The sequence below is a fragment of the Pelecanus crispus genome, chromosome 1 (assembly GCF_030463565.1).
Source record: "Pelecanus crispus isolate bPelCri1 chromosome 1, bPelCri1.pri, whole genome shotgun sequence".
NCBI classification, from domain to species: domain Eukaryota; kingdom Metazoa; phylum Chordata; class Aves; order Pelecaniformes; family Pelecanidae; genus Pelecanus; species Pelecanus crispus.
Genome location: NC_134643.1, coordinates 92,837,022 through 92,850,504, shown reverse-complemented (window position 1 = coordinate 92,850,504; position 13,483 = coordinate 92,837,022). Strand labels below are relative to the sequence as shown.

General features: G+C 43.2%; 1 protein-coding gene across 2 annotated transcripts; it reads left to right on the top strand.

Annotated features, from left to right (window-relative positions):
- The first annotated feature begins 3,206 nt into the window (after positions 1 to 3,206).
- HAO2 (hydroxyacid oxidase 2) lies at positions 3,207 to 10,976 on the top strand. Of its 2 annotated transcripts, XM_009484377.2 has the most exons (7): positions 3,207 to 3,337; positions 4,089 to 4,240; positions 5,071 to 5,354; positions 5,723 to 5,938; positions 7,743 to 7,901; positions 9,563 to 9,632; positions 10,921 to 10,976. In XM_009484377.2, the coding sequence occupies exons 1-7, from the start codon at positions 3,207 to 3,209 to the stop codon at positions 10,974 to 10,976; spliced, it is 1,068 nt and encodes a 355-aa protein (XP_009482652.2). The 2 variants fall into 2 exon arrangements, with proteins under 2 accessions (XP_009482652.2, XP_075580925.1); XM_075724810.1 differs by lacking the exon at positions 5,723 to 5,938.
- The last annotated feature ends 2,507 nt before the right edge of the window (positions 10,977 to 13,483 follow it).

Here is a 13,483-nt window from a genome sequence, read left to right as displayed (position 1 = left end):
TGGTTGTTATTACCGACATAGGTTGATATATGTGACCCAAAGCTGACATCTAGCGGAAGGAGAATGAGCGCAGGATTTTCGTTCCCTTCCCGGGGATGCACTCCGTTGTGTCCATATAGAGATGGCACTTTGCTCGTTTCAGAGGTGACCTGAAGGCTGTCTGCTTGCACGGGTTGTCCTGGACAGGAAAGTGAACCAAGGAGCTCACCGGCACTCTGGCTAAGCATGTGCATCTTGTCTCGTTTGTGACAGGTGTATCCATAGCCCGATGCCAGAAGCTAGCTTCACAGTGCTGTCAGTGGATAATGAGCTCTGAAGGTTGAATTTAAAAAAAGCTTCAAAAGACGATGGTATAGATGGTCATGCCTGGTACAGTTTGGGCAGGGTCTCGTGAATACATCTAACAGAAGAGTAGATGTTCACTACAGCTGCAAAGATGGCATCAGTGACCTAGGATTTCTGCTGTCAGGAATGTCAGATCTGCAGTCCTAGATCAGACCAGTCCCGAGGTTGCAGCTCTTTTCAGCTTCCAGCTCTTCCCCGGTCCTTTGGCTCATTCACTGCCCCAGCTGGGTGGCTTGGACTGGGAGGGCAGCAATACTGGTAAAACTCTGGGAATGTTTTCACGAGTTTCTGCCTCACCCTTTGCACCTGGTATCACATGTTTATGAGAAAAATAGCTCAATTTTCAGTTAGTAAAAAACAAAGTTTCAAGCTCTTAATGCTTGCATGGAAAAACTGAAAACATGAACCCTAAAGGCTTAAAAAACGGAAAGACAAATAACACAGTCCAGTGTTTACTTTTCATATCTTGCAAATTTAAGTCAATATCATAAATCTGTTGGCACCTCGGTCCCAGTTTGTAATGCTTAGCAGGGGAGATGGAGGGAAGCACAGAGAAGTCTCACCAGCTCCAAGCACAGAAAAGGGAGAGGACTGATGGTCCTTCTGGGAGATAGCTGGGTGGGAAGCCAAAGAAGGGAATCTGCAAGCCCAGTGGGAGAGCAACCAGAACACAACAGCACTCATTGCCCTTTAAAAATGGCAGAAGACAAAGGGTACTTTACTTTTTCATATACTGTAGGAAGTGAAAAATATCTTTTCCACACATGATGGTAAAGATTCAAGGCTCTGTAGCTGTGGGCTGTAACAACTCATACTGTCTGTGGATCATCATTTTGGTGGGATTTGTAGCACATTCAACAGCAAGTTACCAATAGTTTAGGGATTCAGTCAAAGTCCCTGAAATACTGTTGCTCCCCTTCAGCCACTGCCAAGGAGTACAGCTCCAGTCTAGTGAATGAAGCACCTGACAAGGTGATGCATGTTTTTGGAAGGAACTTTTAAACATCTGATAGCAAAACAAAGTTAGTGTTATACAAACATTGCAAAGTTTACTGCAGGATTGAGCTTTAATCTCTGGTGGTTGCTTATTGACTCCAGAAAAAACAGCAACTACTCGGTGAAAAGACCTCCTCTACATCCTGTTTGCAGGCAAACTTGAAGGAGAGGATCTCATCTTCTGCAGCTCTCCCTGAAACCCAAAGTAAGTCTGAACTGAGGTCTGAATTGGGAGACAATGAGGACTGGGCCTGGGTTGTTTAAAATTACCATTTATTCTGCCATGAGAGGATTTGGTTTACCTTTTTGTGCTTGCTGGCTTTGACCTTTCTAACAGTTGTGCTATGTAGTTTACGGTATATCATGATATATGACATATGAAGACTTGTGCTATCAGCAGTGCTTGATGACTTGAAGGCATACAGAGAAGGCTTGGGATACTTTTACCACCTGCTACCTAATGTCTGTCAGAGGAGACAAAACAATACTGAAGAAATCAGTCACACTTCATCTTCCAATGAGGCCCTCATCTTTGGCTCTTTGCTAACAGAGAATTATGAGTTCTAATTTTCAAATATATACACAGGCACCTCAGTCAGTGAGACATATCCGTGTCTGCAGTTTGACAGGTTGGATCTGTGTATATAACCTATGTGTTTATCTATGCCAGAAGTGTACAACATTGGACACGTGGGACTGATTTTAGTGAAGCTTGCAACACTTGCTAATCTGCAGTGGGAGGCTAATCCTGAAAACTGGGATATTTACTTCTTCCTGTACATTTTTAGAAAAATTAGATCCAAACCACAGATGGTCTAAAACTTCATGTTTTCATATACCTTGCAAAATGCCTTTTTTAATCAGAGCTGTGGAAGTAATTGCAACAAATGATTTAGCAAATTGATTTTGTCTATGTTTTGTACATGTTTCCTTGCACACAGGCATGGTTTGCTAAAACATTAATTTGCATAGCTTTTGGTCTTGGCTGGTTCAAAAGCATCTAAGTGTAGGTATGTGCTAGGCAGCATTTATGTTGGTTTGATTAGACATCTGGGTCGCACAACGTCACTTCTGTTCCCTGAAAGATTGAGGGTAGTTCTTAGAATCATGTTTCATGTCATGGAATTTGCTTTTTGCCAGTGTTTTCTCATAGTTTGTCCAAATCTTGTATGCTCCTTTTTTAGCATGTATCAGTGCTGCAGTATGTAATGTGAACACCCAGAAGACATTTGTTAAAAAAGAGAAATGAAGAACTGTAGAAAATACTTTGTTTTTCCGCAGCTCTGGCCTTGACAGTGACTTGCACTCAGAGTCTGGACATAGTTTTGCAATGCGTTCGTGCTAGAGTAGGTTAGATGTAGACTCTGTATTTTCTTGCTTCCAGATTTTATGAGCTTGAATTTAGTCACATAACTAATTGTTCAGTCAGGGAGCCGTCCTAAGGGGCGATCCAGCAAATGATGTTTTGGGCCAACCTCTGAGGAGAATTAGTGGAACAAATAACTCAGCTAGTTTTAAAATGGAATTTATGACAGAATTATACAACTGCTGTGTCTTAAAATAGCAGAGGACCGAAAATGTCTTCTTTGGGTTTCTGTTCATTAAGACAGAATAAGGAGAGGCACAGAGATGCAAGCTTCTTCCTACTATTATAGCTGCATCTGCAAGTTTTCGTCATACTAGGGGAGAGGATCAATGGCAAGACAGACTGAGACAACCTCCCAGCAACTCTTCTACAAGACAGATGGGTCCAAGGTTTGCATTAAGTGACATTAGAGTCCCTGGAAGGGAGAATACCAGTTCAGGGATCTAATTTCTGCTTCATGTTATTCTTTTCTTCAAGGTTCCCAGAGCCTCTCTCAGCAATGGCTATGGTGTGTCTTTCAGACTTTGAAGCTTATGCTAAGAAGTATTTACCCAAGATTGCTTGGGATTTTTTTGCAGCTGGAGCCGATGACTGTAGCACCCGAGATGAAAACATCCAGGCATATAAAAGGTAATGTGAGGAGGAAATGAGGGGTGTTGTACTGGAAGCTCTTAAATTAAGTTTTTGTGCAAGTGTTTGGACTTCACAGGCCACAATTCCTTACACCTTGCCCTTTCAAGGTGGTCCCCAAGCAAAATGCACTTACCTGAATGACATACTCTGTATGCTCTCATGCTAGTCTGAATATGACATAGATTGTATGAGGCATAAGGGAAGCTAAGGATCCAGGCAAATGGTAGGGTAGGGTATGGTATGGGATGGGATGACATGACATGACGGGAAAGGGGATGAGTAACTATAATAGAATGAGATGCAATGGGGAGCATTTGGTGAACAGTAGGAAGCCTACGTGTAAGTAGTGTGGGATTTGGGGAACATGCTGCAGACAGTGAGGGCAAGCTCAACATACAGTGAATGGTGGAGTGGAAGGCAGAGACCTGGGAGTGAGCTGTAAGCAGAAGGAATCTGTGGGATGGACAGTGGGAGGACAAGAGCTGGTGAGCTGAAATGGGAAATGCAGAAATGATGTGCTGTGGCCAGTGAGCACGAGTATGGGATTAATGAAGTGGAAGTAGATGAACTGCTGGCTGAATTGCCCTCTAAAAGTGAACAGAAAGGACAAAGAGCCTTTGCTATATTCTGTTTTCTTTACTCGCTCAGATTCCTGCATTGCAATAGGTAAATGAAGACCTGATTTCCATGAAACCTCAGAAAAGCCACTGGACAGCTACCATGCTGAAGGGTTTTTATTGCCTTACAGAATTTGTTTCCGGCCACGTATACTGCGGGACGTATCCATGATGGACATTAGGACTAAGCTCCTAGGGACTGAAATCAGCTTTCCTGTAGGAATCGCCCCTACTGGCTTCCACCAGCTAGCATGGCCTGATGGAGAGAAAAGCACAGCTAGAGGTACTCTTCTGCTTTGTTGCTGCATAGCAAAAAGGGGTTTGTGGAAAAGCCTCAAGAAGCTGTTAGGATGACTTGAAGTGTGACTGAGCAAAATCTTGAGGCTTGAAGGGGCAAACTCCTTTCCCAGTTTCTGACACCCCTTTTTGTGGATGACGTACTTGGGTCTGGTGACACAGAGTGCATGGGAAGCCATATAGACATTGCTCTACTTCTCCAGCTACCATTATTACGAGATCAGCCCTGTGGAGGCTGCTGCAAACTTAAGACAGAGACTGTGGACACACTTCTGGTGTACACCAAGGACCACACAGGTCCTCAGTGCTGTGGGCTCTAGGACATAAAAGTGGTGGATGGGACTCAGCCTGTAAATTCCTTGTTACTGGTAAGAACAGTGTCTCCCTTGGAGAAAAGCATAACCTCTCTTCCCGAATCCTGTGGTTCATTTGGAGAGCTGACCCCTGGAAATATCTTTTTTTCCTGTGTGTGTTTCTGTGTACATTGAGTGCATTTGCCAGCACATTCCTGTGAGAACAGAGTCATGAAGTTCATGCTTTTTAAAAAAAATAGTTGCAAAATGAAAGCACCACTTGGTCAATTACCTCTCCCTTTCCTGCTTTCTTAACCATGATCCTACAACGGGGCATGGTAAATATAGCCATTTTTAACCCCAGGGGCATATTTGCCAATTGGCAGAGTGCTGTGTTTGGGAGGATGTAAAACAGGAGTTCAGGTGTCCTCTGCAAACTGTATATAAAAAACTTTTGTATGTGGTGTCTGGCAGGACCATTCAAATGACCTTGATTCTGATTATTTTCCAATACCTCCTGAAGCAGCCAAAGCGATGAACACCTGTTACATTGCCAGCACGTACTCCACCTGCACGCTGGAGGAGATCTCCGCGGCCGCCCCCGGCGGCCTCCGGTGGTTCCAGCTCTACATCCACCGCAACAGGGCGGTTTCCCAGCAGCTGGTCCAACGGGCGGAGGCCTTGGGTTTCCAGGGACTCGTCCTCACCGCAGATCTGCCCTACACGGGCAAAAGACGCGACGATGTCCGCAATGGTTTCCGCCTTCCTCCCCACATGAAACTGAAGAACTTGGAAGGAGCCTATGAGGTTTGTAAAATGAGCACCTCCTTTCATTCACTGTGCTGGCGTGTACCACATGAGACAAAAACCACTGGGTAACTGCTGCTTTGGCATCTGCTGTACCCAGGGTGTATCTTCTCCCCTTCTGGTTCTGCAGCGTCCTGGCTTGACCTCCTGCCAGCCTGGGTTCTGGCTTCAAAATCCCAGTCCAGCTGCCTTAGAGACACTGATCTCCATCCCCATTGTAATTATTCTCCAGAGACACATGCTTTCTGGAGCTGATGAACATGTCTGTTAGCAAGTTTAATTAATCTGTTCTAGGGCAGGGAAAGACATCAAGGGGCCTCTGTATTGTTACAGCTCAGATGAGGTTTCCTTCTGTCCTATGGCTGTAGGAAGATGACCGTTCTGAGTACGGACTGCCACCCAACAGCTTGGATCCTTCGGTCACCTGGAACGATATCTACTGGCTGCAGAGCCTGACCCACCTGCCCATCATCATCAAAGGCATCTTGACGAAAGAAGATGCAGAGCTGGCAGTGAGACATGGAGTTCAGGGAATTATTGTGTCCAATCATGGTGGAAGGCAACTGGATGGAGGACCTGCCACTGTAAGTGAGAAAATGGGTGTCCCATGAATGTTTATTGTATGCATATTTGCGCTAACCTGGGTATGTCTATGCTCGTCTTTGTATATAGACTTCTGGTGGACTTCTGTGTTTGTTGTGTGGCTGTGGATGTGTGCAGATGCACTTTAGCTTTAAACTGGTAAGATGCACACCTTGGCATGGGCTACCCACTGAAGTATTTTCTCAGCTTCTTGGGAGGGTTCTGTAAGCAGCTCTGAACTCAGATAACTGCAGATAAACTAGTGGCCTAAGTTAGTAAAAGTTTTCTGCCTATGTCTTCATTAGCTGGTGCAGTGCACACGTACTCTTTGCGCACTGCAGCAAAAATAAAACAAAGCTCTGGAACCAAAAATGTACAAATGAGAGCATAATGTATTCTCATTGTTCACATCTGCCAAAACATGTGCAAACTGCAGCTAGATTTAGTGAGAGGTCTGCTTGCGTATTTACAGACTCAAGTCTAAATGGGAATTTATTCACTTTCATGAGCCAGAAAAAGGACAACTTATCTGGAGAAAAATTCCCCCACTTTTTAATCTGTACAAAGAAATCGTGGGTTGTTTGGATGCATGTGTATTTCACTGCTTTAATTTGGCTTCTGTCAATTTTTCCAGTTGTTCTTCTTTTACAGTTCTCTATTGCATAGTATCTTATGGCCTTTCTTTTCTCTGTTTTCCTCTGTAAAATAAAAATAGGCACCAGGGAATTCTCTTCTATGTCAAGGCTGACAATAATGATTTAAAAACATACCTAAATGCTAAAGACATAATAATGGAAATGGCATCCACATTAAACTGCTCTTCTACCTTAGAAGTTTCTTTACATACACAGACAAACCGGTAGATACCTAGTTCAGCTCTACTACTCCTCTGGTACCAAGTCTGGCAGCAGAAGCTGTTGTCCTTGCTCTGGGTGAGCTACTCCTGGAAAGTTTCAGCCTCAATGTTTTCAGTCTGAAATTCTGAAAAAAATTATGACCAATTGGAAAAAATCTACTTAGTAATCTTAGCTGTAGCTGCTCTACTTAAAAAAGATGAAAAGAAGGCAAAAGAGTATAGGAGACTGGAGAAAAGAGACCTTTGGTTTTGCTGCGAAGGAGAGTTAATTAGGTCTAGTGCAATCTCCTGCCACTGGTTATACTGCTTTTGGGACCAGAGCCTGCATGTCTGTGTGGTACTGCCCTGCACTACCAGCCTGGCTCTGTGCTCTGCAGAAAAGCCCTTAAGGAATCAGGAGACTTAGCCTGGAGGAAATGACACATTGACTGTACTACATAGCAAATGAAATCCTTCATTGACACTTTATGGTGTTTGAGGAGGCTTTCGACAGGTGGTCACCAGGATTAGGTTGAAAAGTAAGTTCAGGCAACTTGGACAGTAGCAGGGAGAAGTTTGACATCAGCCTTATTTATAAACATATGTGTCATTCATCGTTGTCTCAAATGAAAGTAAGATATTAACGACAATAATTTCCATTGAAATTTGTTTCAAAAATCTTTCAGAAAGCAAGTGAAAATGTTACTTTTTCACTTATCAGAAGTGCTAGCAAAGAATATCAGTATAAGCAAAGCTCTAGAAAATGGAATTAACTATCTGGCAAACAGATCAGGGAGCTGCACTTTATTCTGCAGCTTTTGGTACTGAGCTATTTGTGATGCATTGTCACATTTCATTTCGAGAAGGTATGCTATTACAGTATTGCATCCTTGCCTGTCTCTTTGGAATATCTCCTCTTTCTCTTGGCATCAAAAGCTGAGCTGAAGGTGAGAGTGGCTGCTTCTTTGCAGATTGATGCTCTGGTTGAGGTTGTGGATGCAGTACAAGGCAGAGTCGAAGTTTATTTAGATGGTGGAATACGAAAAGGAAGTGATGTATTAAAAGCACTGGCACTGGGAGCAAAATGCGTCTTTATTGGAAGACCAGCTTTATGGGGTCTGGCTTATAAGGTGAGTAAGGAATTTTGAGTTTGTATGTCTACTTCTCATACTCTCCAACACTCTGTTGTTGTTGTTTAAAAGTCATAGAGACAGTTTTCACCAGTGAAGAAGCTTACCTTTTTTTTTTTTTTGGTTTTGCTGAATTTTAAGTGGAAACATCCCAAATTGAATCAAACCCAGACATTTTCTGTGATTTAAAAATACCACTGAATTTTATGATTTCAAATATGGTTTTGAAACTCATAACATTGTTTTGTGGGACCTGATTTCTTGGTGTTGCAGTTTGGTGCTAAAATACCGCAGGACTCAGGACCATCAGTGCTTTTGAAAATTGGAGGTGGGCTTATTTGCCACAAAGATGAGTCTGACAATTTTATTTGCTGTCAGCTTACTTGGAAACAATAAATGGTTTTGATACAGTAGTTTCATAACAGTGTTATGAATTCTTCAGAAATACATATAGAACTTCATCCCACTGATGTCTGAAACATTTTGGACAAGACTGAGCACAACCGTGTCCTGTAGGTGCCTGAGCATGCCACTACTATCTCAGTTCCAGCTTTGCTGCTTCTTAATTACTAGCATATTTCTATGATCCAGAGTCATGAATTAGGCCTCTGACACAGAAGGTTAATATAATATAATATAAACTAAAATGTAATTATACCAGTTGTTTGCTTTGCTAAGTTTTTGCCTTTTAGCCTCTGGACTGGAGCTTTCAAGCTTTTCTCTAGAAGGAAAAAATATTTGCTTTTGTCTATGTCTAGAAACACTTTTAAATCTTTTAAATGAAACTCCTGTCCAGTGGTGTGATTGCTGTGGATTCCGGTAGCTAGGCTTTAAGCAAGAAGTCACCTGAATCTGCTGAGAAACCTGGAAGAGTTAGCAGCACTGTTTCTGTTGCCAGTAAACAGAGAAAAAGGGCCTAACATGACAAGGGTGTTGCTGTGAGTTGCCTGTATTTTTTCCACAATGCAAACAGAAAGGAGATGGGATTTTTTGAGTTTAACTGTGCTTTGGTATTATATTGCATAGAGTATGCCTAAAGATGCATCTCAGTGCGTACAAGAGAGGAAGGGCATGAACAAGTGCTGACATTGTCTGCACCCAAATCATTCTTTATTGCAAGAAATAAAAATAAAATTTAAGAGAAAAAAAAAATCCTCCAATATTTTACAGTAAGATCAAAATCATATGTACATTTTATTGGATTTTGCACTTCTTGGTGTTGTTTGCTCGGAGAAAAACATACAGTGTACTATTTTTAAAGATTCAGTCCAGTATTTGAGTAAACTAAAGTTTTTAAAGCTGTACCATATATAAAAATCTCATTACTTCATAAAATACTGTCAGCATTGTAGGGCTTGACATTTTAAAACAAGCCCGTTGGTGGAGGTTAACTGAAAGCTAAGAAAAAAAAACCAGCTACAAAATGTCAGAAGTGAAAAACAGCTTTGTTTTTGTTCCCTGTTCAGATGTATCACAAAAGGAAAAGCATCTAAATTAATCTGTGATGAACTGAGCACATCCATCATATCATTTTAATCATTCATCTGTATGAGAGACTGGAATTGGCACAGACTTAAGGGACTGTCCCAGCTCTCACAATCCTGCAGCATTGATCTGTGCCAGTACTCCTTTTACCCTGACTGCTTTCTTTGTTGGAGCAGGGTGAAGAAGGTCTTCAAGACGTTTTGAGAATTTTGCAGGATGAGTTTCGTTTGTCGATGGCCTTAGCTGGTAAGTGTTTTGCAGGTTGTTTGTAATTGGTGATACAGAGGTTTCTGCATGCAATCCATCTAAAATCAGATGGATGGGTCACAACAAGGGAATCCATGTGAGCTGTGCTGGTTCTCGTTGCTATATTTAAGGTGATTCTTTGCTTCCTGTGAAACCACTTGGCATTTCAGGTGCCCTAGCAATGAAGCTTGCAAGGAGGAAGTAGGTTAAAGCAGCTTTCTGACCCAATTGAAGAGATGCAAAATTGCTAGGTAGAGCTGAGCAAAACTTGGAATTTCTGTTCTGCTGGGAATTGCATCATATGTTTTTCAGTATTTAATTTAATGTTTACCAGGGTAAAATGCAATCAATCTTCTTGCTGCATGAAAAGTTCGGAAAAAAATGGATGCAGAGTTTTTCTCTGTCTTAGAGAATACAGTCTGTTGGTACAGCTTCAAATCTCTGCATCCCACATGCTTTAAAAGCCTCTGTGTCTCCTCCAAGCTTTTACTGTTGTTCCTCATTCTGCGTTTCTCTCTTCTACTCCTACTTCTAGCTGCCGTGTTTGACCCCCTCACTGAACAGCAAATTTGCACAGCCCAGTGCAAACTCCAGTTTCATACATGAACAAGTATGGCATGCAGTTCCAGTGCAGAAATATTCAGACATATCCAAAGGTCTTATCCCACTTCAAATCATGTTTTAAAGATTTTCATGCTCTAGCAACCATGAATTCAAGTGGATAGCAACGCGGACTGGGAGGTTGGAACTGAAATCCCATTGGGCATTTCTTAGTAGGCTGGTTTTTTAGGTTACTTTTTCAACTATAAAGATTCCTACAAGTTTTTTTTTCCAAGAGGCTCTCACACTTCTTCGCATGCAAAAGGGCACTGAACTTGGCAAGAGTAGCAGGTGGGACCTTTTGGGCAGGGCTGTGAAATTCCACCCAGATTTGACCAAATGAAACGGCAATGCAAATCTCCACCTCCGGTGACTTGACACACAGCAATCCCTGTGTCATTTCTGTCTACCTTTCACTTCTGGCTGGATCAGATAGTTCCCTGCTCAGCCTGTTATAAGGATCCTTTCTTTTCATGTTTCCAACTCTTCTTGTGTGGGAAGTCCAGTGCCTAACCTCAAGGCTGAAGATGCCATTGAGTAGGGCTCCTGTGAGTGAGCTGCTGAAGTACCAGCCTATCCCCACATGGCTCATACAAGACTAGACTGTGATTCAGACAGGTTGCCTTCCAAGTTTCATCCACAGATCTTCCTTTCTCACCAACATGTTTAATTTCTCTATTTATTTCAGGCTGTGCCAGCGTCTCAGAGATTGGCCGACACCTCGTTCAGTTCTCAAAGCTGTGAACAGCCTCCTGCAACGCCCACCAGAGGCAGCTCACACTGAGGTCCCAACCAGACTGAAGAGAGACAAAGGAGGTGCAAATGTTGAATGTGCAATAAGTTTCTGATAAGGCCTTCAGGAAACTTCTGAGGAGATTAGGAAAGGCTCCATGTTAGCAAAGGCCCTTCTCTGCTTTTATTGAGACCAATGAGTTTCTTTAACACTTTGGGCAATTGTTACTTGCTTAAATATATTTACTTTTAACTGGCTGTTCTGTGGCATTACCTGTGTTGGGCCTTACTCCCAAGCTCTGTTACATCGGGCAGCCAGACATAGAAAACTATGTCCCTTGCTTCTTCCACTTGGTTGTCCTACCAAATCTGACCGCAACTCAAGCTACACACCTTTCCTGCTCTGGGGCAGTAAGTGTTGTGGCTGGTATCTTCCATAGCTTTGGCTTTCCTGGATATATTCATAGCAGATACAGAAATGAGATGCATCAGCTAACAGACACCCCGGCTATCCTTTGGACATTGGGGCAGTTCTTGCTCACTGCTTCTAAATGCAGAGCAATGAAATCACTAGTAACCAAAGCAACACCCTGTGCTCCCTGCCAAGAAAGCCTCTTCCTTCACTACATAGTTAATTTGCACATCCAAGCAGCAGTCAGGACATATGCATTCTCAGAGCACGGCACAAGTTTGTGGGAGTGCATAAATAACTCACCCGGTGCTCTGGTCTCTGCCCATGGATGAGCATGGCTAGCACAGGCTGACGGACCAGGCAGGAGCTGCCGGCACCACCTGAGCAGCACGTGGACATTTCTCTCAGAAGATGGTGCAGAGGAAGTGGTGCGCCTGCTGCCAGTGTAGAGCAGCACAAACCCTGGCTCTCCAAAGTAACAGAAATGTGTGCTCATCCCTCCTTCCCTGTCCAGGTTTCTTCTTGAGACATGGGTCTTGCTTCCCCATAAGGAAGCACACCCTTGGCTCTGTCACCCATCTGCCATAACCTGGTGGTGATTGGTCCTTAATAGAAACTAGGAGCTTGCTCGCTCTTTTCTTTCTCTTTCCCTCCCTCCCTCCCTCCCTCCCTCCCCCTCTCCCTCCCCCCCCTTCCTTCCTTCCTTCCTTCCTTCCTTCCTTCCTTCCTTCCTTCCTTCCTTCCTTCCTTCCTTCCTTCTCTTTCTTTCTTTCTTTCTTTCTTTCTTTCTTTCTTTCTTTCTTTCTTTCTTTCTTTCTTTCTTTCTTTCTTTCTTTCTTTCTTTCTTTCTTTCTTTCTTTCTTTCTTTCTTTCTTTCTTTCTTTCTTTCTTTCTTTCTTTCTTTCTTTCTTCTTCTAGTTCTTTTTCACCTGGATGGTTCCTCTTCTGTAGCACTCCTTAGAGCACAATCTTCAGCTACGCCACATAGTCTTCCTCATTCCATCTCCTTGCATCATCTCTCTGTCCCCCAACAGCCGCCCTTCCCCATTATGTTTCTTCAGAAAAAAATCAGTCCTCACCTAGGCTATTATTTCTGTATATCACTGACTAACATGAGCCTCCCAGTGTCATGAACCTTTGGAGAGCAAGGAAGCCTGCTGCTGCCCAGAGCTGAGGAGCTACTGGGGAGTGGAGATGAGGCAGAGTGGGGGCAGATAGGGTCCTGCAGCCAGGGCAGATGTCTGTTGATGTATTATTTGGAGCTGATGTCCCTTGGGGTTTGTCTGTGTCAACAGGCTGCAGCGTGAGTATTTACTCTGAGCTGTTCTCCCTAGGAGGGGTTTGACAATACTTGGTTTTTAATCTTTATATAATGCTGTCCAAGTAAAGGGGTAAACAGAATTCATCTATTTAAAATGGCTAAAACCCCTGTGTGCACATTTGGTCTTTGTTATAAATGTGGTGTGTAAATCAGTGGGGAATTGGGCCAGTGTAACTGGAAATAAGATGAATCTCCGTAAAGAGTTTAACTGATTTAACTTCTTAAATGAGGCTAGGTAAACTAGGACTGTACATATGTGAAAACTGCTAATGTGCCTCATCTTTAAAAATGCAATGTGATCTTAAAAATATCTGCTAAGACACCTGACCTTGTTTTCTTATAAATAATTTTTAAGGCCAGACTCACTGGCACAGCCACTGCTTTTATGGCACTTTATGGCAGCACAAAATGGCTAAGGAATGCTGGGCAGCAATCAGATGCTACATGTCGCTTTGTGCCAAAGAAGTACCAACTTGCTGGGCACCTCCTCTGCTTATTGCACCTCCCAGTCTTCCTGTGCACACAAGGCTGCCTTTCTTGGCAGAAGGCAACCTTGGACGGTGGTCTCCTGCAAATTTCACTGCCCTGGGCACCAGGCACAGTCATCCCCAAGTGGGGCCTCTCTCTGCTCCCCTTGGAGCTCTGGCACTGTTCAGTAAAAGCACCAAGAATAAGGGGCCGCAGGCAGGGAACAGTGACACTTTGTAGGCTAGTGATTTCAGGTTGTCCTGTGTATGAGGGTGAAGGTGGGGGCATGAGGTCATTACTTCACTCAGTAAGAAGTTA

What these genes read in the sequence shown, in the direction of transcription:
- HAO2 (XM_009484377.2), top strand. Translation starts at nt 3,207, where the DNA reads ATGGCTATGGTGTGTCTTTCAGACTTTGAAGCTTATGCTAAGAAGTAT. An exon ending in AACATCCAGGCATATAAAAG is followed by an intron (nt 3,338 to 4,088) that starts GTAATGTGAGGA and finishes ATTGCCTTACAG; the next exon opens with AATTTGTTTCCGGCCACGTA. An exon ending in AGAGAAAAGCACAGCTAGAG is followed by an intron (nt 4,241 to 5,070) that starts GTACTCTTCTGC and finishes TACCTCCTGAAG; the next exon opens with CAGCCAAAGCGATGAACACC.